The sequence below is a fragment of the Sorex araneus genome, chromosome 7 (assembly GCF_027595985.1).
Source record: "Sorex araneus isolate mSorAra2 chromosome 7, mSorAra2.pri, whole genome shotgun sequence".
In the NCBI taxonomy this organism is placed as follows: domain Eukaryota; kingdom Metazoa; phylum Chordata; class Mammalia; order Eulipotyphla; family Soricidae; genus Sorex; species Sorex araneus.
The window spans coordinates 24,333,833-24,359,840 of NC_073308.1; the positions used below are offsets into that span (position 1 = coordinate 24,333,833).

The following is a 26,008-nucleotide window of genomic DNA, read 5'->3' on the forward strand; positions in this document are numbered from 1 at the left end:
ATGGCCATCAGCATAAAGCACTTTTCTTGTAATTTTTACACAATTTAGAATACAGGATATTTATTTACTGTTTAGGATAAATGTAAGTAGTACAATGGTGTCGTATTTTCAAGTTTAAAAGTAGAGTAAAATAGAATTTGTAAACTATCTAAACATTGTTTATTTTATGTCTTCTCATTATTATTATCTTCACCATTATTGAGGTGTCATATTTTATTATAGTCCTAATATTTGTTTTTGGTGCACAAATTTATTGCACCCCCACCCTCAGCAAAGTAACAAAAAACCTACCCCACTGTCATTATATCACTTCTATATAAACATTATTGCATAAAAATTGATGTAAACACAACTCTAACTAATGCAATTTAATAATTAGAATTGATAATTACAACTGAGAATTATGTTTGATCAATGAGTATAACTCAGATAATGTGCTATGTCAAAAATGTGAACTTAAGCAACTTGTACATTTTCAAGAAGTATATTCACAGCATTTTTCCAACTGTATAAGTATGCATAACTGTAGCCATTTTGTGATAACATTTGTAAAAAGTTACTCTTATTATAACATGCTCCATTTACCTTCAACAATAGAGTTAGAAAATGCATATTTTTGTAAATTATATTAACATATAATCAATCTTCACAATGGAGATAATACAAATATAACTACTAATGTATTTCAAGTATATTTCTATTTTCTAGAAGATAAATTTAGTTCTAACTACCAGATAATGCATATTTCAAAATTTTAGCACTTCTTGTTATATTTTATAAAGATGGCAATAATTTTTCCAGAATCAGTAAGAACAATATTAAGGCTCAGGCTGACTTATGGAGAAAAATGCTAATTATGGAGATAATGATTACTGTAAAGAAGTAAAATATGAATCGTGTAAACTTGGTTTTTAAGTGACTAAATTTAAATAAATACTTACTTTGCTATTTTCTAATTTCTCCATGTGTTCTAGGCTGCTTATGATATTGAAAATTTACAACCAAGGCCTTTCATGAGAGTTTTAACTGCTCACTGTACATTAAGCTTACTGGTGTGTGAGACCTCAAATTGGATAATTTTCATCAAGGATCATAGACAATTAATGAAAATTTTCCTACATACCTTGTAACTGAATCTTATTCTCAGGACTCTGAACCAGAACAGAACTGACGGAGTCTAGATTGTCGTAGTTACTGCAGCCAAGGGGGCCCGTCCGTGTTTCTGTCACCTGATGAGCCAAACATCAACTTTATTACATAAATCAGACTTTGCCATACCATTTAAATTCAATGAAGTTTTCACACACTAATATTTTATGTTTGATGGTAAACATCTCTGAGCGGTCCAGATCTGATGCACCAGCAATATGCGCACCTAGAGCATCAAGGAGAGAAATAACTTTCTTTGTTTTCAATTCCATTTTCTTCCCCTCGGCCAGTCATAAATCTTCCAGGAAAATAATGGAAGCTCTCTTTGGTCAAAAACATCACTCATACAAGGTCAGTGATGTTAACCAAAATATGACAAGAGCATGAACTTTTAGGTGGAGAACAATATTTGACTTAAAGGAGAATTGTTTTTCTTAGTTTGGCATCATTTTTTTTCCTCAATAAAGGAAAACCATCCACCAGACTAATGTCTAGAAATGGATTTACTATTCGTTTTTTCTACTTGAAAAACATGAAAATTTCCTGCTCACTGTGGAGATATCAAAGATTCAATTGTTTTTCTTGGCTTCCATCCAAACACTTTTCCCTAACAGGCAGATTATTATTGCAACTGTATCACTAGGTTTTCTTAATTCTATGCTGATGATTATACAGCATCTTTCAGTTCTACTTCAACTTTGTTGAAAAGAAAATCTTCCCTCTTTTAATTGATTTTATCTGTCCTTAAGCTCGAGCTCATGTTCACATTCCTATACAAAATATTCCTTAATGAATTCCACTTGTATTATTTTACCATTTCTGTAAAATTATGGTTTGCAATGTACAGCCTTAGGACTTAATTATGGAATCTTACACTGTAGATTGTTTTCTATTTTATGGGTATCTTGGGATGAATAGTTTGGGGACATGAGGAGGAGTTAATCAATTATGTGAAACTAAAAATTTATCCTGAGGATAATATTTTTAACCAAACATATTTCTAAATAGGGACAAATTGCAATGATCTTTGTGTTTTGGAAAGAATTTCTCTCTATAGCCAAACTGATTTGCAAAACATAGGTCAGATTATTTTGTTCTAGTGTTCACATCTCCACAGTGAATTTTCCTCTCAAGGTAAAACCTAAATGCTTTCTAGACAGAAAAGACACCTTGTTATCTATTCAAAATTATCATTTGGGATTCATCTTCTCCCCAACTCCAAGCATACTGGGTTCGTGAATGCTTTTTTCAGCTTATTTTTCTACTGCCTTAGGATTTTTGACTTTCTTTCTTGTCTTATACCAGGAATGTTTTTCAAAAAAAAAATCCCTTGCTCACTACCTCACTTTCATCAAGTTTTTGTTAAAATCTCTATCTTAAACTACTAGGACTATTTTTAATAAATACACCTCACCACAGACTGGAGTGATAGCACAGCAGATAAGGCATTTGCCTCATACATGGCCGAGCCGGGTTTGATTTGTCTGTCTTTCTCGGAGAGCCTGGCAAGCTACTGAGAGTATCTCACCTGCATGGCAGAACCTGGCAAGCTACCCATGGCATATTTGATATGCCAAAAAAGTAACAAGTCTCACAATGGATATGTTACTGGTGCCCGCTCAAGCAAATCAATAAGCAACGGGATGACAGTGACAGTGACACCTCAAGACACAAACCATTTCCAACCATTATTAACTTTCTCTTTACTGTGTCCTGCGTTTTCTAAAATGGTAATTGGCTTTGCACATACTGTATAATGTACTCATTTGTCAAGAATAATATTGACAATTTACACTGAAATACAAGTTCACTGCTGCATGGAATATTGTCTGTGTTATCCACTGAAATAGCTCTAGCACAGATAAGGTTTTTAATATCAACCTAAAACATCAAATGATTAAAGCGAAATGCATAGTGTGAGGAGAAAGCATACAAGGACATCAGTGATGCCATTCCTGTGAGGATGAATATCTAAAGTAGCACTGTAGCACTGTTGTCCCATTGTTCATCGATTTGTTCAAGCGGGTGCCAGTAACATCTCCACTGTAAGACTTGTTGTTACTGTTTTTGGCATATCAATATGCCACGGGCAGCTTGCCAGGCTCTGCCGTGCGGGCAGGATATTCTCGGTAGCTTTCCAGGCTCTCCGAGAGGGATGGAAGAATCAAACCCGGGTGAGCCGTGTGCAAGGCAAATGTCCTACCTGCTGTGTGATATTGCTCAAGCCAGGAGTAACCCTTGTGCATCACCAGGTGTGACCTAAACAGATATGGGCTAGAGCAATAGCACAGCAGGTAGGGCATTTGCCTTGCACTCGGCCGACCTGGGTTCAATTTCCAGCATTCCATATGGTCCCCTGAGAACCACCAGGAGTAATTCCTGAGTGAATGAGCCAGGAGTAACTCCTATGCATCGCTGGGTGTGACCCAAAAAGAAAGAAAAACCAAATAGATAGATAGATAGATAGATAGATAGAGAAAGAGAGAGAGATGTATCTAAAGAAAGAAAATAAGAAAATGTCTAAAGTAAGAAGATAAGAAAATCAGGCAGAACTGAATTGATATTGATTACAAAAATAATCGGAAATTATTTTTTGTGAGTTCAAAATGTGGGTACTTAACACAAGCCCACCCCAGCTGGCCCATAATGACAGGCAAAGGAAGGAGGGAATGGGGCCAATAGGCTGGTTGGTAATCACTCGCCTATTTTTTTGTTCCAGTTTGTTCTGTTTGTTCCAGCCTCAACAGGCCCCCTTTCCAGTCTCCCTGCATGCCTATTCCAGCCTCACACTGCCCATCATTCCTAATGCCTAGTCACACAAGATTTGCAGATTAATAAATATAAATAAATATTAATGAATTATATTTATCAACTGTCTCCCTGTATCTATACAAAAAGGAAATTACTCTAAAGTAAACTGTACAAAGGACATAAAGGAAAGAGAAAAGCAATATTTCACTTGCATATACAAAATCCAGAGTCCTTAGAAGAACCAGATTTTATAAATCGCAGGATCTGATTAGGGGAAATGAGTGATTAACAGGGGAAACAGAGCACCAAAAAGAAGTTAAAGATAAACATAGAGGAAAGTGGGTGCCTGGGCAACACTGTGATAGGTGTAACCCAATAAACCTGGTGGTGGGGAGAGGACAAACCAATTGTTATCCAATATATTTTAAAACTTTCAAATGGGCAAACTAAATTGAATTCATTTTGTCTGTCATAAATATACAATGAAGTTTTATTAAATGAAATATTTTTGGTAGAAACTGATGAAAATATCAACTAATATGTTGTGGGTCTTGGGTTATTCACAAGAATGATAAATATTGTTATGAAAGTGCTCAGTGCCGGCAGGATGATATCATTTCACTGAAACTCTTCAGTGCCGCCCTCGAGAACATCATGCAAAGACTGGAATGGGAAAGAATGGGAGTGAAGATAGACGGTCGGCAATTGCACCACCTCTGCTTCACTGATGACATCGTCCTCTTAACACTAAATATTAGCCAAGCGGCACAAATGCTGGCCGACTTCGACCACGAGTGTGGGAAGGTCGGATTGCAGCTGAATCTCAACAAGACGATGTTCATGAAAAACGAACTGGTTCCTGAAGCTCCATTTGCTCTCAATGGAATGAACATCTCCGAATGCAGCAGCTATGTGTACCTGGGTCAAGAAATCAACATGAGGAATGACTTGGTGCCAGAACTGCTCAGGAGGAAGAGAGCAGCGTGGAATGCAAGAGCGTCGAAGAAGTGGTTAAGAGAACAAAGAACCGCCAACTGCAGGCACATCTTTTCGATTCCACTGTTCTTCCTGCACTAACATATGCCTCAGAGACCTGGGCCCTATGCAAACAGGATGAGAATGCTATTAGGGTATCCCAAAGAGTAATCAAAAGAGCTATGCTAGGAGTATCACATCTCACTCAAGTGAGAGAAGGAATCCGGAGTTCTGACCTCAGTCGATGGTCAAAAATCAGGCATGCTGTCTCGTTTGCCAAGGCATCAAAAATCAGATGGACTGGTCATGTAATTCAATTCAGAGACAACCGCTGGACTAGAGCGTTACCGACTGGATTCCAGGGGACGTCAGAAGACCTCGTGGCCGCCCACCAACTAGATGGTCAGATTTCTTCATCGAAACCCTGAAGGAATGATTTGAGGCTCTTCCTGTTCCTGAAGCAAGCAGATATCATTGGGCTACACTAGCACGTGACAGGGACAAATGGAGACGTTACTGGTGCCCGCTCAAGCAAATCAAAGATCAACAGGACTACAAGTGATACAAGTGATACAAGTGATGAAAGTGCTGGGAACATCACCTTGAAAGTGAAATGAAATAGACTTTTTTCTACGAGTTCATTTATTAATGCTATGAGACATTATGCTTGACTTATATAAAGGTAAATACATAATGCTCATTTATATTTATACATGTGTATATAAATGAACCTTACACTATTATATATGTAGCTATGTAAATGTATGTTATACAAAGTATAATTTGAAAAGATAACTATAGGTGATACTACATGTGTGATTATATACATGTGATACTATATATATAGTATCACCTATAATTAACTTTTAAAATTATACTTATATAAAATACATATATGGACTGGAGTGATATTACAGCAGGTAGTGTATTTGCCTTGCATGTGCCGACCTGGGTTCGATTGCACCATCCTTCTGGAGAGCCCGGCAAGGTATCGAGAGTATCCCATCCACACGGCCGAGCCTGGCAAGCTACCCATGGTGTATTTGATATGCCAAAAACAGTAGCAACAAGTCTCACTATGGAGACATTACTGGTGCCCGCCTGAGCAAATCATTGGAATGACAGTGCTACTATACATATATATATATATATAATATCAATGGTATTTAATATTATATGTTTATCAGTGATATTTCAGTCTTGGACAGTCGATGCCATGGGCGGACGGAGGAGGAAACAAGGGCCAACCCGGTTGATGGTCAGTGGCCGTTTACTCCATTCTCCACACTCACCTATTCTAGTCTAAGCCCCCCATTCTGGTCTCACACTACCCCTCATTCCCTCCTCCTGTCTCCCCTGCTCATCTCTGTGTTCTCTCTCGCCCTCTCCCTGCGCATGCTCCTGAATTCTTCCCCTACATCCTTCTTCCTCTATCCCCTTTGCTAGTCTCTGCACTCCATCTTGCTGCCCTGCTCTCTCTCTCATCACTCCAACTCTCTCCTCTCTCTACCCAGCACTGGGGGCAGATGCTACAGTCAGTCCAGTAGCAGAATCAACAGAAGAAATCCCTTCCTGACTGACTGCCCATTTGGCTCAAGGGCAGAAACACTAGGGGTGTTCCTCTCCTCCTTAGTCCAGTAACTTAATCAACATTCTAATTAACATCTTAATTCTTCTTAATATTAGTTATTTTGTATGGACACAGTAAGACATACATTGAGTTTGTAGGGTGGCTCTCCTGGGAACATCTCACCACAGACTCAGACTAGAGTGATCAGCCCGGATTAATCTTTCCTAACCCTAGCAGGGTCAGAATCTAGTTATTACTTTTTGTATCATGACAGAAATTGTCCATGACCATGCTATTAATTTATAGTTAAGCATTATGGCACTTTGGCCATACCCATTTCAATGCCAGAGTAGCAAATAGTTCACAGCTTGCCGTGGGTCCATCTAGTCTCTTGTCCGGACCCTGCTTTGGGGGTGTAGTAAGGGCAACTGAGGCTTAAGTCGAGAAAGCAAATGTCCAGGAGATAAATATCATTCAGTCAATTAACTCCCAAGTTACAAAAGCATAGCATTAACTGTCTTGTGACCATATAAAAAGGACATTGTTCAGAATTAAATATACAAAGGATTTAAGGAGAAAAGGAAAACGATATTTACAAACCAACAGAGCACAAAGAACGAAGTTACAAATAAACACAGAGGAATGGGAGCACTGTGATGGGAGCAACCCAATAAACCTAAGCTCCCTGCGGCAAAACAGAAAGGGAAAACCAATGTTATCCTACACTAACTCATGTGAATATTGAGTTCATTTAATTATTTGTGTGTGTGGTGGTTTTTTTGTAATAGCAGTGCTGTGGGGTTACTCCTGGCTCTGCAGTGAAGGATCCCTTTTGAAGGTTTCAGGGGACCATATGTAAAGAAAGTACATCAATTCCTGTATTATATCTTTTGATCCAGAATATTGAGTTCAAAGAAACTACGGCACTATGCATTTCATCTGCCAGTCATCAATACTTATTTCAATGCTTTACAAGCACTTAATAGCAAATTGTAATTCGATGTAGTTTTTTCCCCCATTTTGTAGCTGTGATGCATTTTTATTTTTGTATTTAAATTAAAAGTTAATTTTAAAGCTATTGATTTTGTTTATATTTTGATTTTTTTCTTTTTGTTATTGTTTCTGGGCCACACCCAGTGGTGCTCAGGTCTTAATCTTGGCTCTGCTTTCAGTAACTACTCCTGGCAGGGCTTGTGGGGAGAGGATCTTATGTGGTGATAAGGAGGGAACTTGAGCCTTTTGCATGCAAAGTAAGAACTTTAACCAGTATACTATATTTTTAGCCTCTCAGACTTATTGTTAATTACAAGTAACATATAAAAACAAAATAATCATATTAGTTTTAAAATATGTAGCAAAAAGATCATTTAAAAATTATTTTCTAACCCACAGTATTTTTTGTGGAAAAAGTACATGTTGATATATAAAATGTTTTATGCACTCAGTTAAAAAGAGCAAGTGACCATAATGCTAAATTTTCTTCACCTCCACCAAATGTATTTATTCCATTTAGTAATTTACACACAATTTGCATCATGACATTCTACAGGCATTTTGAGTTTAAAATATTACATGATACATAATCAATGTTGAGATAACTCTAATCTTTTCACCTATGAAAAGCACAGACACAAATCAAATGCAAACTCAATGTAAAGGGGAATAAATATCATTAACTGAATCATTTATCTATGCAAATAAGTTTAGGCTGAGAATATTTCTCTTACTTCTATTCCCAATAAATTAAACAGATAATGTAATTTTAAATATTGATATCATGAAATTATTGAATTGCCTTTAGAAAACACAGCAGAGCCTCGCAAGCTACCCGTGGGGCATTCGATATGCCAAAAACAGTAACAAGTCTCACAATGGAGACGTTACTGGTGCCTGCACAAGCAAAATTTATGAGCAACGGGATGATCATGTTGCAGTGATATATAACTTCTGTAGAAGGACTAATGCAGATAGACGTGGATATAATATATAATTATAAACAATGATAATATATAGTGGTAAAAGCATAGAATACCATTATTTTCCATTGTAGAATACAAATAATGAGAAATAATGAGGAAAAATTGCAGTACATGTGGACCCAGAGAAAGCTAGAGTGGTGGTTAAGACCTTGAATATGACTTAGCCTAAAACACATATGATTTCCTAAGCACCCCTCAGAGTGCCCAAGTACAGAGCCAGGGGTGGCCTTCGAGCATCATTTGGTATGGCCTGACTCTCTAAAATTATAGACACTGTCACTGTCACTGTCATCCCATTGCTCATCGATTTGCTCCAGAGGGCACCAGTAACGTCTCCATTATGAGACTTCTTATTACTGTTTTTGGCATATAGCACATGAATTAAATAAGAATTAAGGAGATTAAGGTAGGAGAGAGAACACAATTTTTCTTTAGGGACAAATCAAACTTTGCCTTGTGAGGAGCAATTTCCTTGGTGTATTTTCCTTTGTGTTGGCGACTGAGAGTTCAGGCCATTTGGTCAGCCTGCCTTTTTATATGTCATAGTTATTCCTCCACCAAAATAATGCACTTATGCACTCCTTTTAGTCACCCAGGGGTAAACCTGATGAGAATGACTATTTATGTCCTTGAATCTCATAGTAAAATATAAAATTACAAAGAAGGCTGGGAAAGAAGAGTTTTCCCTGGTGCTTTTTTTTTTTTTTGCTTTTTTTGGGTCACACCTGGAAATGCACAGTTGTTATTCCTGGCTCTGCACTCAGGAATTACTCCTAGCGTTGCTCAGGGGACTATATGGGATGCTGGGAATCGAACCTGGATCAGCCCTGTGCAAGGCTCTACCCGCTGTGCTATTGCTCCAGACCCTTTCCCTGGTTCTTAAAGTGTTCCTCTGTATTCAAAGTAACATATGGTTTAGAACATGGTTCTCTGGTTCTTTTGTGAGATGCACTGTGAGGTACACTGGGCATATTTTAGTTTGAACAAGTTTCCAAGAAATATCTGGACTTCTCTGAGCTTAAATCATGGTAACCATGAAATTTAACTATGTGTATGTGATACTTGAATGGTCTTGGTGAGGTCAAATCTATAATTAAGTCCTACCTACCCTATTTTATTTTTAAAATAACAGAGTTCCAAATCAGGCCAATTGCAAGAAACTCTAGAGCAAAAATAAAATTCTCCCATTAAGTCCCTCACTACATATATAGACATTTGGGAAAATAATATAACAGCTATACCTCTGGTATGTATAACTGACAATGTTATGTAAATGGTAACCTTATACTCCATAATACAAGTCTAAAAGGTTATTGCTATTACACCACTGATGGCTAAGGGTCCCCTGTATATTTAACATTAATAATAAAAAGTAAAGCTTCACTGCCACAGGGACATTTCAAGCAACAAACACACAGTGCACTCTGGTTCAAAGCAGGGGTTGGCAATTAGCATTCTGGGGAGCATTATTCGGCAGCCACCCCAGTTCCCCAAACTCCATGGGCCTGAGTGATATTTGCCCTAGACCAGGGAAATAAGCGTTAAGGAATTCAAAAGTGCCGGTGGTTCTTTTCTGCTGCTTCACTAGAAGAATAAATGTAATCTAAAGTCACATTTCTTACATTTCGTTTTTAAATAAAAGCAAATAGAAGAAAAACACTGCAGAATGTTTTCTCTTTGTGGAGCATTTGATGTATTATAATATCACTGCCTTCCAGTTAGTGAATCTACCTAACATGTCCACCCACAAACTGCGGAGGGAAAGGTAAGAAGAGGATTCTTAATGGAGTTTCAGAATACAAATGCTATTGTCTCAGAACTCATGTAAACGATCATACAAAATAAATAGCATTTAGCATTTTAGTATCATTTTTATGGTTATGTTCACTATCCCACATAAAAGAAAATACCAAAAGAGAAGTTGCAGGCAAAGCTACAATTCACTTAAGAGAAACGGAAGACAGGGATTGCGTGAGTCCTCAGCACATATCCCCTCTCCCCCGGAGAGAGTGGCGTCTAGTTGGTAAAGGAAACAACAATGGGCTGTTCCCTATGGTTGTCCTTATTTTCTGTTCCCACTTTTTGTGTGCCGTCAGCTGTGATCACTCCAAGTTATCCCCCTATCTTGATACTCTTTGCTCTGATGGAATAAGCAATGAAGCAAACAGAACATGGCAGAGATGTGACTGACTCTAACCTGTAATTGAGCAAATGCCACTAAGTTCACGGACAAAATGTGAAGCCAAGACACATGTGTGAAGGGTTACAATGAAGGCTCCTCCCTCATGAGTCCGGAGCTGTATCATTTATTTTCTCCATAGGTTTTTCCCCAAACCTGCCCAATCTGTCCAAGTGGAACTCACCTGGATTCTTAGTTAAGTGGTTAACCGTGAACTGACTATTCAGCTGGTATAGATACTTGCATGTTGCATTTTCTCCTTTGTTTCTATGGACAGGATAACTAAAACGGTGCAAATGCAAATGTCAAGTGCTGGAGTGGGAATGAAAATACGTGTCACTGTATTAGAGGATCCTGGCTGCTAAATCAAGGGTTCTCCTGTCCATCACGGCTAGTCCTGCGCGCAGAGCAATCTGTCACTGTGAAGGTGCCAACAGCAAAGTGCTCTGCCGTTCTAACTTCCTAAAGCAGGGCACCTGGTGAAACATATGCTTCTTTGTATATAATGTTGAGAAACTCTTTAAATGTTAAAAAAAGCGATTTTAAAAATGCTCTTGTAATTTAGGAATAAACCCATGATTGCATTATTGAAGCACCCACCCTTCCTTTAAAAGTTACTTTTACCAAAACTTTTGTATTGCTCCTCTGAAATCACATAATTCATAGTGCTATTGTGACATACTTAAGAAACACTTCCCAGTTGCTTAAGACTTAAAACATGAAACCTTCTATGATAGCCTTTCTGAATATCCTTGTGGTAGCAAATATTTTTCTGAATTCCTTAACCATGTCCAAAACACTGACTGGTTATCTTTTCATAACAGGACACCTAATGCTTGAGTACAAATTAACTACACATTTATCCTGAGACTGTCATATTTTTCCATGTGTCACCCAATTAAACAAGTGCCTGAGAGAACTGATAAGAGCACTATTCTAAAACTCAACAGACTCGGCATAATTAAAAAGACAGGAGTGAATTTCTTGTTTCAACTGCCCATGACTGAAATAGTTCTGCTGTCATTAAAAAAAAAAAAAAAAAATTGGCTTCGCTTCAATAAAAGTTAGGATGAATCCAATTTCCTTTGCAACTGGTTATCAGTCAAGTTCAGTACCAAGATGACTTTAGATGAACCAAGATAATTACATAAGAACAGGGATCCTATAGTCCACTCAAACTGCATCGATGTTATTAAATTGCACAGCTACTATTAAAATTCTAATCTGGAAAAAAATAGTACATTGGCCAATTTCCTCAGCATGACTGTATCCGCATTAAGCATTGCTTCTCTCTCCTATATTTTCTTTTTCAGTTGCAACTTAGACGGGCTTTTATTATTAGGATATTTTTTCCTCATAAAATTAACAGAAACAACAAAATAAAAAAGGAAGAAGTCTAGTCCTTTTAAAATTATATACTTATAAACTTCCCGGGATACATTTAGAAATAAAATCAAAGGGACTGGGAGGGAGGAAGAAAAAAAAATTTAAAAAAAATCAGAAAAAATCCTTTCTGAACTCACACTGCTGTCTTATCTTTCTCTTTTAATGTCTCTCTTAAATCTTATCTCCTTCATACTATTCTTTTATTTCCTGCAGATAACAGCATGCCAAAAGGAGTTCTGATCTCGATGGCACCTCTGAGACTACATGGCATTTTATTGGCAAGAGCCTTTCACAGGCACAGCCCTTCAACAGCATGTACTGGGTTGTGATTGTCAAACTTGGAATCTCTGGACTGTCTCTTAGCCACAGCATTGTGTGATTCCTAGCGACACTAAACACTAAAATCTGATGTTGTAAACTTATATATTAATTGAGAGGTGGGGGGACTCAAGGTGTCATTTTATATGATTTCCCTTTTCAACAAAAGATTATTAACAAAATACTGCTTCGTCCAGATCTCATCAAATTCCCCATTTTCAGCTTGATAAGGGAAAACCATTTAAAGAAATACTTTATTCTAATCTACTCAAGCTCGACGCACCTAACTATAAGAAACTCTTTTGTTTTAATTATTCTCCTGTGAAAGAGTTTCAAAATTATAAACTAATTTATAATTTCATCTCCTCTTAACTCAGTGAACAAACAAGTGGCCATATCTTGGTAACATATTGAGTTTGTTGGCTTATGTCCAAGCAAAATATGGGGAATGATAAAATGTTTGAGTTTTCATTTAATAAGCATTCTGTTAAGATGTTATTTCAGCTGTTTTAGGCTAGATGCTCCTGCCCTAACTCACTATAATTTTAAATTCATTGACTAATAAAACATATTGTGCTTCTTACCAGCAGTCCTCCTTGTCTCTCTCAAAGTCTTTCTTACTACTAGTTAGGAAATCAGAAAGCAATTGAGATATACCGGTGTCAGTGCTCATTTCTGACAGTCCTTCAGGGTCATGTAAGATACTGGGGGTTGGACCAGGGTTGGCCATATGCAAGGCAGTGTCTAACTTCAGGTATTTTGGCTTTAGCCCTGCTAGAGCTATTCCTGGAAAGTTTTTAAGTGAAAATTTCATGGATCATTCTAGACATAAGGAAACAGACTTTAGAAATGGATACTGTAACTATCTTTTTAGCAGACTGCAGAACTGTCTCTAGTTTCTCTAAAGCTTTTGTACACTTTAGAATCTAGGCTGTGGACAATTCAATTTCTTTTCAAAGGCTATATTGATATATTTTAAATGACAAATATTCATAGTATACCTAACCTATTGTTACTGCTAAATTTTCACGCTTGCAGAACAAAGCAATGAGGTCTCCTGACAGGTCACCTAACCACAAATGGTAAATTGGTTTTTACGTGTAGCTTTGCCACTAGCTACCTGGACAACTACAGATAGGAATATCCTGTGTCACCCATTGGATAAAAATACTTACACAACATGGAAAAACATTTCATATACAACTGTGATCATTCTTTTGTGTAGAAAATATACTTATATTCTACTTATATAGCAGCTATGATAATTACATACTAAACATTGACAAATGTTTATTTTATAAAATTGAACCAAAAACTTAGATACTGAAGTACTTTAGTCAATTATTTTGCATAAGGTGAACCTCGCAGGTGGTGCTCCACTGGCCAAAGGGCCCACCTGCAATTATCTGCCAGTCATGCCAGAAGTTCAATATAAGGACCAAGGATATAATGCTGCTCAAACCCTGAAGTCCCAGGGATTACTTGGGTCACATCTAGTGCTGGCCCCCCACATCAGGGGCCTCTAAGGCTAGACCTGGTGATGCTCAGAGACCACGTGTTGTCAGGAATTGACTGCTACACATGGTCTCTGAGTCATTACTCACAGTATCACTGTCACCAGTAACGTCTCCATTGGGAGACTTGTTGTTACTGTTTTTGGCATATCAAATACGCCACTGGTAGCTTGCCAGGCTCTCCCGTGTGGGCAGGATACTCTCGGTAGCTTGCTGGCTCTCCAAGAGGGACGGAAGAAGCAAGCCTGGGTCAGCTGCGTGCAAGGCAAAAGCCCTTCCCGCTTTGCTATCGCTTCAGCCTATTACTTACAGTAACATCTTCAAATTGTATAATATAGATTAGAAGATGCTAGAGTTATTTCATAATTTCTTATAGTTAAAGTTCTTATTAGCATAAAACTAAAGCAATTATTTTTTATTTGCAGATTGTACAGAATAATGACACCCTTTGAAGTCCTGCTATATTTTCTTTGTACTTGAATTTTAGAACCTATAAAAAAATAAATCTTGGTTTAATGCCAAACCCCAATTTTTCCTCTAAAGTAAATAGTGCGACATTAATTGGTTATAAGCTTCTCACAAAATGAGATAATTTAAATGAATGGTCTTGACATTTTTTATTTTAACTCCTAACTCTTTCAATGGTCATAAAAGAGGTGGTGAGGGAGAACTAACACATAAATGCTAATGTTTTATTACTAAAAATGTTTTCATTGATTCAGTTACCCTTTAGAAAGTTACTCCATAAATCTAATATTAATTAACTTAGATCATAAATATGAATATATTTATCTTCATCTAAACACTGTATCAAATGTCTATGTACCTTATTCTTTTACTATTTTTCATGAGTTTCTTGTCTTGGTTTCTCTTTATTTTTTCATTCACTTTTCATATTGTGTCTTAAACCATATGATTTATAGTAACACATATAACTTCTTTTATTTTTTCCATAAGTTATTTGAATATTATCACTGTATCACTGTCATCTCATTGTGCATCAATTTGCTCAAGGGGGAGCCAGTAATGTCTCCATTAGTCCTAGCCCTGAGACTTTAGCAGCCTCTCTTTACTCTCCTTCCGAACGGTGCTGCATTAGAGGCTTTTTTCAGGGCCTTGTCAGGGGAGTGAGACCCATCATTGTTACTGTTTTGGGCATATCAAATACGCCACCAGGTACTTGCCAGGTTCTGCTGTGCATTTGAATATTATAGTGTTTAACTTGTTTTCAGACACCAAACTCATTACAATTACAAACTGTGATTTATACAATCACAGTACTGATTGTATAAAGTACATTTTCTGATGTTCTATCTTGAAATGGTGGAAGTACCATAATCAGCTTATTTCTCTGGTTTAAATCCACTTTCATTTTCTCTAGCTTCTTTTGCATTGTTAATCTATTGGAATGTAGTACTAGAAATTCCACCTTCCCCCAAATTTTTATTGCATCATTTAAGGCTTTGATATCCCATGAGGTAACAACTGAACTTGTCCCTATACCATTCAACTTTTTCTACTCAATAAGTACTCCATTTTGTTTCTGAGTTACAATGTTAACAATTTTGTCATTCTAACTGCAATACAATTTTTATTCATGGCAAAAGCTTGCTACAGATATCCAAACTACTACTTGGTTTCTTCACATAATTCTAGCGGGTAGGGCTTTTGCCTTGCACATGGCTGACGTGGGTTTGATTCCTCCATCCCTCTCGGAGAGCCCAGCAAGCTACTGAGAGTATCCAGCCCGCACAGCAAAGCCTGGCAAGCTACTCGTGGCATATTCAATATGCCGAAAATAATAACAACAAGCCTCATAATGGAGATGTTACTGGTGCCCGCTTGAGCAAATAGATGAACAATGGGATGACAGTGATGACCTTGAAATAACTCTTAGTCAAGAATGCTAAACATGTTCCACTTTGATTTATTTTTAGTGGATTGTGTATCTGCTGCTACTTCCTTGTCAGGATTGCACCAGGCTTGGGCTCCAGCCATGCCCTGGGCTGAAATACAATTTTTTAGAATTCATTTGGGGTGTGAGACGAGATGGCAGTGAGAAAATTCTTCAATGACCACCATGGAAAAATAAGAGGAGGATATCAAACAGAAAAGTACATTTCAAGTCTTTAATCCATGTCCACTAAGATTATCCTGCGCAAAGTCACACAAGCAAGGTTAGCTTCAAAGAGGGAAATAAAGAGTGCCCGAGGTCGCATGAGAGAAAATAGCTGTAAATTTATTTGGTCAAAGCTGTGTTGATGGCGTGAATAAAGTAATAGAGAAAATAACTTATAACCTTTGCTGTAAACACAACTCTTCGTACACAGAATATGCAGAATTTCTCTTATTTCTTTAAATTGCCTTTAAATTTTACCATCCACAGTTTTTCCTTGGTTCTGTATCTCTCTCTCTCTCTCTCTCTCTTTCTCTCTCTCTCTCTCTCTCTCTCCTCTCTCTCTCATTACATACTGTCTCCTGAGCATTCCAAGAGTGATGCTTGAGCAGAGAGCCAGGAGTAAGCCCTGGGCATTACCAAGTGTGCCCCCAAACCAAAAGAATAATAATTTTAGAGATCTCAAACTTACACATCTTTCTTTTAAGAGTAGTAACATTTAATTTGAGAAGGGCAATAACTTATATTTATATAGAGAGAGGCATGTGCATACATATAGACATAGATATATATGTATAGACATATATATGTGTATATATATGCATATATGTGTATATATGTATCATTGTCACTGTCATCCCATTGTTCCTCAATTTACTCGAGTGGGCACCAGTAACGTCTCTATTGCTCTCTGTATATGTAAAAATATATACACGCACATATATGTGTTTGATGTATGTATGTATATAGACTGGAGCGATAGCACAGCGAGTAGGGCATTTGCCTTGCATGTGGCTGACCTGGGTTTGATTTCTCTGTCTCTGTCAGGGAACTCAGCAAGCTACTGAGAGTATCCTGCCCGCACGTCAGAGCCTGACAAACTACCCATGGTGTATTCGATATGCCAAAATCAGTAACAACAAGTCTCACAATGGAGACGTTACTGGTGCCCGCTTGAGCAAATCGATGGGCAACGGGATGACAGTGCTATGGTACTATGTATGTACGGACACTTTCCCTGACACAGGCTGGGAAGTTCCCCGCTTGGGGTGGTTACTGCCTGGTCTGAAGAGGAGCTGTTTGACCTGCACTGCCCTTACCCAGCCCAGCTCTTGTGACAAGAGGCGTCTGTGTCCCACTTTCCCTGAAGCCCATTTCAGTTTCGGCAGGTGTGAGTACTCTCTCCGTGAAGCCTGAGCACAGTTGCCTTGAATGGGGGACTTGGGAGAGCCAGGGGTCGAGAGTGCCAGGCCCGGAGTCTGTCTGGCAAGTGCCCTCACCTGGGCCCAGCCTCCGGCAGAGTCCTTGCCCTGAGTCAGGGAGAAGAGGCAATGCTGGCGGAGCCCTTCTCTATGGTTCTATTACACTGTAGAATCATACCCAGGTCAATGCAATGTATGAACAACAAGCCCTATCTGACCATGGGGAAAATGTATGATACATACAAACAGACACTCTCTCTCTCTCTCTCTCTCTCTCTCTCTCTCTCTCTCACACACACACACACACACACACACACACACACACAAACATGTGTGTACACATATGCATATAAATGTATTATATAGGGGCAGCACCCGGGGATTCTCAGAGATTATATTTGGCTTTTTTCAGTGGCACCTAATGTGGTGTTGGGGATTTAACCATGATTGGTGACATGCAAACGTCTTAGCCCAAACTGTTTTTTTCTAGCCCTATAAATTCATAAAGATACAGATTAGAGAATTCTTAGTAGTTTTTCAATATCTTTAGAAAAGAATCAATGAAGGTCCTTGCAATAAACTTATTTTTGTCATTCTGTCATTCTCTTTCTAAATATCCCACTTACCAATTAACCACCTTTTCATATCATAATATGAAAAATAAAAGTATTTTATCTTTTATTAGTCCTAAAATTTAACTATATATAACTCCTCACAGATATGAACCAAATATCTACCAAGTAGAAAATCATTTGGGCAATTTTAAATTCTGATAAATCTTATACTGACATGGGAATAGAACATTTGATTATTTCTATCAACTACAAAAATCAAATGTCATTTATATGTTTTTGTTTCTCAATTCTATTGATTAAACTTGAACAATATGAACAAAAAATATTCATTAATGTTATGTACCCTTAACTAATCATATTAAAATAAAATCATGTTATTAGAAAACTCAAATTAAAAATTATAATTCATTTCCATTAAAGAAAATATCAAGATTATTCTGAAGACAGACTGGTGTGAACTACAGCGAGACGTCTAAATAAAATCAATCTTCCCCAAGGAAAAAGAGAAGCAAAAAAAATGCTTCAAATTATATAAAAATTGCATACAATAAGTTCTAAAAGTGCTTTCTAAATTGTTCTCTCTAGCATAGATCATAATTCTCTGGCAATGATTCCATTTGAAATGAGATTTTTCAAACTTTAACTTGGACCAAAGGTGAACTTGTTTGAGAGTTTGAACTAAATTGCTTTAGCCATTTTTGAGTTATGTGAAGGTGAGAGTACATTTTTCATGCACCTAACTAAAACAGGTTCCAACCTTTTCTAGTTACATAAGTCACAAATGACTAATGCTATATATTTTAGGCTTGACAGGAATATTATATTTCTCAGGGAAACCTCTAACTTTAAAAGAAAATATATAATCATTTTTAAGATGACACAATATTCCATTTATGACTCCAAAATTGCTAATAGAGGACAGTAGTTTAAAAGTAAAGAAAATACAATTAAGGCCAACTCAGATTTCTGTCTCGATTAGGTAGGAGGGAAAAAAAAGACACAGGACAAATATCAAATTAGTGCAGTATTTCAGGGCAGAGATGCTAAGAAGTTAATGCACTTTAAAAGTGCACTTTAAAATGTAAAAGTAATTTAACCTCAACCTTTTACAATCCAGCTGCAGTGAAAAGAAGCAATCTGAAGTTTTGATCACTTAAACTCCGAGCCCTTCTTAAGTAGTGTAATGTGGAAAATATACCTTACCAAGTGACACAAAATAAATTTGGGATGATATATCAGATCACAAATTGCTTTTTAAACCTAGCTGAGTCATCTTTAATTCTGACAAAAAAAAGGGGGAAAAAAAAAAGAGTGTTTGAATTTGGGACCAGGAAGATGGTTCAAAGAGCTAGAGTGCACGCCTTACAAGTAGGTGTTCTGAAAGGGTGAAAAAGTGAAAATGAAATTCTGATAAACCTTATAATACAGGGGAGCACTGCAGAACTCCCAAAGCCTGCAGGGGGTAACAGTTGAAAACAGCACCAAGAGTATCCCCCAAGCAAAAGCAGGAGTGGTTTTCAAAAACTGAACAATAACAATGTTCATATTTTAGAGGGCTGGGGAGAGAGTACAGTGGGCAGGATGAGTGCCTTGCACACCCTTGATGTGCCTCAGATCCCAGGTATTCTATACACTGTTAGCAGTAATCTCTGAAAGCAGAGGCAGGGGTATGTTTGGAGCATAGCCAGGCATGTCCCAAACAAACAAAAACCATAAAAACTAAAGATAGGTTAGTGGAGTATTGTTTAATAAAGAAACCTTGAGGAATTTGGCATTGATATTGGTGACATTATGTGAAAAATCTACACTCCTTTTTCTGAACAATTAACTAACCAATACCATAGGGAGCCAATAAAGGGACCCTCACTTTACTGTTTTCTGTCTTAGGTTTACTGCCCGAGTCTTCTGATACTCTATTTCATGTATTACTTCCAATAATCAACATAATTGATATAGTTGACATTTATACGGAACTTAATAAATGCCTGGCATTGTTACAAGCAGCATAAATATATAACTCTCAATAGGATAATAGATATATAATGTAAGTGCTAATATATTACTGTAAAAGATAATTGGATGGGTAAAGAGAATAGTTCACTAGAGCAGGATGACACAATCCTATGGAGTGAAATGGGGACACTACCTGGTTCAGAATTCTTTATTGCTCTGCATGCAGCTTCTATCTGATGTTACATAATTCACTGAAATAGGGGCAATGTGGAAATATATCACTGTATCACTGTCATTCTGTTGCTCATCGATTCGCTCGAGTGGGCACCAGTAACATCTCTATTGTGAGTCCTGATACTGTTTTTGGCATACAAATATGCCATGGGTAGCTTGCTAACTTTTGACATGGGGGCAGGGTACTCTTGGTAGCTTGCCCGGTTCTCTTTGGGCACACACCTTCCTTGGAGCTTATCCCGGCAAAAACCCCCCAGCTCTGTACACTGAACAGAAATCAAACCACACAGCAACTGTCACTAAAGAGTCTTCCTTGGTCAGAGAGGATGTGGGGAGGCAGCCCAGGGCCTGGGAAGTTTCCAGGCAGGAATGGAAAGTGAGGGAGTCACCCACAAAGCCACCCAGGAACTCATAGTGCAAATATATAAATAAAAGAAAAAGTAGTGACTATTTCTTTTTTTAAGAATTTAATTTTATCCCAGGTAACCAGTAAGATAAATTGAAATGAATAAATAAATAATATTCCCACAATGATAGTTTTTCTTTGCTGACCATTAAATTAATCAATAGCATAGCGGTAAGGCATTTGCCTTGCACACAACCGACCCAGGTTTGATTCTCTGCCCCTCTTGGGGAGCCCGGCAAACTACTGAGAGTATCTCACCCTCATGGCAGAGCCTGGAAAGCTACCCATGGTGTAATCAATACACCAAAAAGAGTAACAACAAGTTTCACAATAAAGACGTTACTCGTGCCTGCTCGAGCAAATTGATAAGCAACGGAATGACATTGATACAGTTAAATGAAAGAGGCAGGATTAAAATTGGGTTTTTTTGCATTTAACTTAAAATGATGTTTAACAATACCTTTTTAAAAATATGGCAACAATAAAACGATTATGTTAAACAATGATTGTGGGAAGAAGTGGGGGAGAATGAATAGGTGAGTCAGATAAATTTTAAGGCAATGAGAATAGTATGACACCATAATAATGGAGAGTGCCACTGTACATTTGTCTAAATCATATATTCTAAGTACTAAGTAACATAGTGCAAACTATCAAATATTAATAATTTCAAAGTGTTGAAGTATGTTTATAAGTCAAAAAGGTATTATTATTTTTATTCAATTTCATTTATTTATTTTTTCTTGATCCACAAAGAGATTGTTACAATAATGAAAAAGTGTGAATTTACTATAAAATGCATTATTCATAAGTAATTTTGAAAATAGGAAGGAAACTATGAATGTATGGAATCTGAGAATATGGAAAATCTCTCTGTATTTTCCTCTTACTTTTACTGTAAACCTGAAAGTTTTCTAAAAAATATTTCTCAGTTTTATTTATTCTTTTGGTTATTCTTTTATCCAGCCACAGCCATGCTCACGGCCACTCTCCACACGTTTGGACGAGCCTCACGCATGAAGGGATTGGCAGGGGACCCCAGATGTGCGGGACTCAGGGCTGAGATCTCCAAGCCTGCTCATATTGGGACTTGGCCTTCTCCACCCAGACCCCCTATTTTCCAGTAGCTTGGCAGCCACACCCCAAACTGCCCCTGGAAATGGCCAACATCCAGAGACTGTAAGACCAAGCTTCCGGAAGCTTCGGTTATCTAATAGCCTTGTTCTCTCTCTTGGAGAACCTAACAATCTACCAAGAGTCTACTGCCCCCATGGGAGACTTGCAAGCTCCCCATGGTGTATTCATATCTTAAATACAGTAAAAGATATATACATACCTCTCGGAGAGCCCAGCAAGCTACTGAGAGTATCCCACCCACAGGGCATAGCATGGCAAGCTACCCATGGCATGTTTGATATGCCACAAACAGTAACGATAGGTTTTATTCCCCTGGCGCTGAAAGAGCCTCCATTCATTGGGAAAGACGAGTAAGGAGAGGCTACTAAAATCTCAGGGCTGAGTGTAATAGAGACGTTACTGTTGCCCGCTCGAGTAAATCAACAAACAACAGGATGACAGTGATACAGTGATTTATTCTTTTAGTTAGTTAGTAAGCTATTTGGGCCACAGCCAGGTCACTACTAGCTTTGCCCTCAGGAATGACTTTTGGGGGTGCCTGGGAATCATATGGGATGCCAAATTCAAAGGCATTCAAGGAAAATAAACTACCTGCTGTACTATTGCTCTGGCCTATTAAAAATATTTCATAATTACAAAGCAAGAAAAAAAGCAGATATAGTTTATTAATCATTTATTTCATCCACATTAATATAATCATAAGTTACTTTGCAGATCTATTTTCAAATGGCAAAAAGCCAATCCAGTTTTTCTTTTTATTGAGACAAGGTTGATTAAAATATGATAATCTTGAAAACAATCAAATACTTTTGCTTTCAACAAATGGAAAAATAGAAATATTTCTACAAATGATTGTCAAATATATTATAAAATGAATTCAACAGACTGTGAATCTACATAATTTTGGAAGATAAGCTTCCTTTTTATGCTTTGTTACTGACATCTGGTATTTCGCGAATTCAACAAAACACATTCCACAAATATTTGTTGAGTGTCACCCCATAAAATACTGCATGTATTCCAGGCTAAGTGACGAAGGCATATGAAAGATGAGTTTCTGCCAAGAGTTTTGCATATTAGTTATACTTCTGTCATTTCCTACCTTAGGTAATCTTGATGCTTTAGAGAAAAAGGAATGGGAAACAAAAATTATTGAAAGGAAAAAGTAACTGCATATTCCTATTAAAATCAAGAAATTTCCAAAAACAGGAACCCAATATTTTATGCTTACTAAAAGAGCACTGTGAAATTCAGAGGATGGAGAAATATCAATAGGTGGAAAGACTGAAGCCTATTGAGAAATCCCATGAAGCTTTTCAAAGTTATTTCAGCATCCATCCTATAGTTATAATTTGTTACCTAATTTAGTAATGTGGGAATCTTGGATTGCTATAGATTCTGATTGCTATACTGTTCATGATGAGTTAGATTCATTTAATTTCAATTAGCATTTATTGAGGTCCTATCTTATACTGGAGGGGATGGGCTCCGGCTTCCCTCTCCACCCCGAGCAGAGCTCCCAGCGCCTGAAGTCATGCTCAAGGCCCCTCTTCACATGTTCGGATGAGCTTCACGCATGAAGGTACAAGCAACGGAACTCAGGTGTATAGGACCCGGGTCTGAGACCTCCAAGCCTGCTCAGATCGGGACTGGGCCTTCTCGGCCCAGATTTCCCATTTCCCAGTATCTAGGTGGTCACACTCAGGGACTGCCCCCGGCAGTGTAATCCCATTAATGGTCAGCATCCAGAAACTTAAAAGCAAGCTCCCAGAAGCATGCATGACCGCTTCCAGGCCGAGAGATATCTTATAGCCTACTTCTCCCTCTGGGAGAACCTGGCAAACTACCAGGAGTTTCCTGCCCACATGGGACAGCCTCGCAAGGTCCCCATGGTGTATTAATATGCCCAAAGCAGTAACAAGTAGCAAGCTGGGTCTCATTCCCCTGACCCTGAAAGAGCCTCCAATGCGGCATCATTGGGAAGGCTGAGTACAGAGAGGCTTCTAAAATCTCAGGGCTAGGATGAATGGAGACATTACTGAGATCACTTGAGAAATTCGATGATCAACAGGATGATAATGATGATGATGATGATGATGATGATGATGATGGTGATGATGATGATGATGATGATGATGATGATGATCTTATACTGAGCTTTGAGTTGAGAAATAAGAAGATGAATAAGTTGTTTCTTGAAATATACAAGTACTCAATAGATTTACGTTAAATAAGAATAGATAATACTTTATATCATTTTGCTTATAAGATATTATTCTAAAAATACTGAAATATTAATAAATTTGATCCTAAAAAACATTTATATAATCTCCTTTCTTGATATGATGGACTTAGGGCAATAGGGTTGAGCATTTAAATTGCTCCAGGTGTCATAGCTAATGATCAACAGAAGTGGGATTTAAGTCTACATCTAGAACTAGTATTACAGAGTATTCACATAATGAAGAAAATTAGTTGTTTAATGAATATATACTTTTAAAGTAAGGAAAACAAAAATACCAAATAAGTTGTTTGTGGAGTAAATAATACTGGATTAAGATGACTGGAAATAAGATCACATAAAACTGCGAGAATCAAATTTAGTTCCTCCTTTAACCCTAGAAGTTTATTAATAGGACATCTTGATGAATTGTGAGAAAAAGAACAACCAACAAAAATTATTGACTGGGACATGCATATGCTGCCTGAGCCCATGTGCTGCTTGTGCCCAAGCACATGTGTTGCCCGAGCACATCTGTCGCCCGCATCTCCTCTCTTGAGATGTGTACTTTTATACTTTCACACTTTTGTGTCTAAAGCTTGGTAAGTGTAGGGGCTTCCTCCACCCTTGGAGAAGCCCGCGTTCTCTCTTGAATGCGTTACTCTTACTTCTCTCACCCTTTCTTATCCCTTCCTCCTATCCTCAAAAGCCTCTAAATAAAATCTGTTTTCTTTAAAAAAAAAATTATTGACTGACTTCTATGCACTTTCCAAGGACGATCAATTTCTGAAAAGATTTATAAATACAAACACTTTAAAACTGAATTGGGAGTTGCTAAAAATATGTTTCTGATGCTTCATTAGTTACATTTTTTCATACATTAAGATATTTGTTCATTCCTTGATAGTATTCTTATATCATTATATAAATTGATGTGAGACATTTACTGTTAAATAGCTATGAAAACAGGAATACAATTGTGCTAAATTAAAATTTTAGAACTTAAATAATATACTGCCTGCTTTCTTATTTTCCCAATAATATAAATGAATTTGAAATTTCAGTTAATATTTATATAATTTACTACCTGTGATTAACTGCCTAACAAAAGCTATATATACAATAGTTTATAAATATATTGATATGTTTTAATAATTTGTTTTACTTTTTCTCCAAAGGCTGCTCTACTGATATTGTTTGAAAAGGTTCTAGATTTTGCTCCATTATTAGACTTAGGAAAGTATATTTTTCATAATCTGACTACAAAGTTTAAAAAATTACTGGAAGTATTTTACACTCTGAAGATAGTGATTTTTCTAGATGAATTATCAATAATTCTATTTGATCTTTATAGAACCCAACTGAACAGAAACAAATCTAAGTGTTGAAAAGAAGAACTAATTATTAAGGTGATATATGCGTCAAGTGTATTTCCTCTATAGCTGCCCCCTATATCTGGCTAAATTCTGTTATATGTAGATTTGAGTAAATCTGTTTTACTGTGAAAGTCAACAAATTTATAAAATGAATCTCTCATGGCAGACATTTATTAAATTGCCTACTAATTTTTAAAATATTTTTCTTTTTTCCAATATATGTGTCAAACGATCTCCTTTGTACACTACTGAATTGTATCAATTCTTGACTGGATTTATATTACTAGGGTAAGAAGAACTCTTGTCTGTATTTTATCCAGTGGTGCAAAGAAGTGGTATAGTTAAATATCCAAACAACAGAGTTAACAACACTGAAAACATGAGCTGCAAATAAAAAATGTCTCTGCCAAGTCAGCAAGCTTTAAATAGGTCTGGAGGGTGTGGGAACAAGGAAACACTAGTGGAGGACATTTGACGCTGGGAATGGTGATGGGAACGGTGCTGGAACATCATACGTATAAAACTCACCTATGAATACCTTTGTAAATCATGTGCTTTAATAAAGCACTGTAGCACTGTCCTCCCGTTGTTCATTGATTTGCTCAAGTGGGCACCAGTAACATCTCCATTGTGAGACTTGTTGTTACTGAATTTGTCATATCGAATAGGCCACAGGTAGTTTGCCAGGCTCTGCCATGCGGCGGGATACTCTAGGTAGCTTGCCAGGCTCTCTGAGAGGGATGGAGGAATCGAATCCAGGTCAGCTGCATGCAAGGCAAACATGCTAACCGCTTTGCTATAGATCCAGTCTGCGCTCCCCTGGTAGAACTTCCAAACAAGCCTTAATATTTTTTTTAAATTGTGTCTGCATTGTATAAATCATCAAATAAATATCAAAGACTGCAATATATCATGTTAGGTCTTAGCCTTGCTTTCAGAATTTTTATTAATCCTTATAATAGTTCTT

The 26,008-nt window shown here is 37.3% G+C and overlaps 1 protein-coding gene across 5 annotated transcripts in view; it reads right to left on the bottom strand.

Moving 5' to 3' along the window:
- The window catches only part of BRINP3 (BMP/retinoic acid inducible neural specific 3), a 419,821-nt gene that overhangs the window by 156,889 nt on the left and 236,924 nt on the right, over positions 1-26,008 (bottom strand). For all 5 annotated transcript variants that reach the window (XM_055144368.1, XM_055144369.1, XM_055144371.1 and 2 more), the window contains exon 5: positions 1,124-1,229. In XM_055144368.1, coding sequence (XP_055000343.1) covers positions 1,124-1,229 — 106 coding nt within the window. The remainder of the gene's footprint in view (positions 1-1,123; positions 1,230-26,008) is intronic.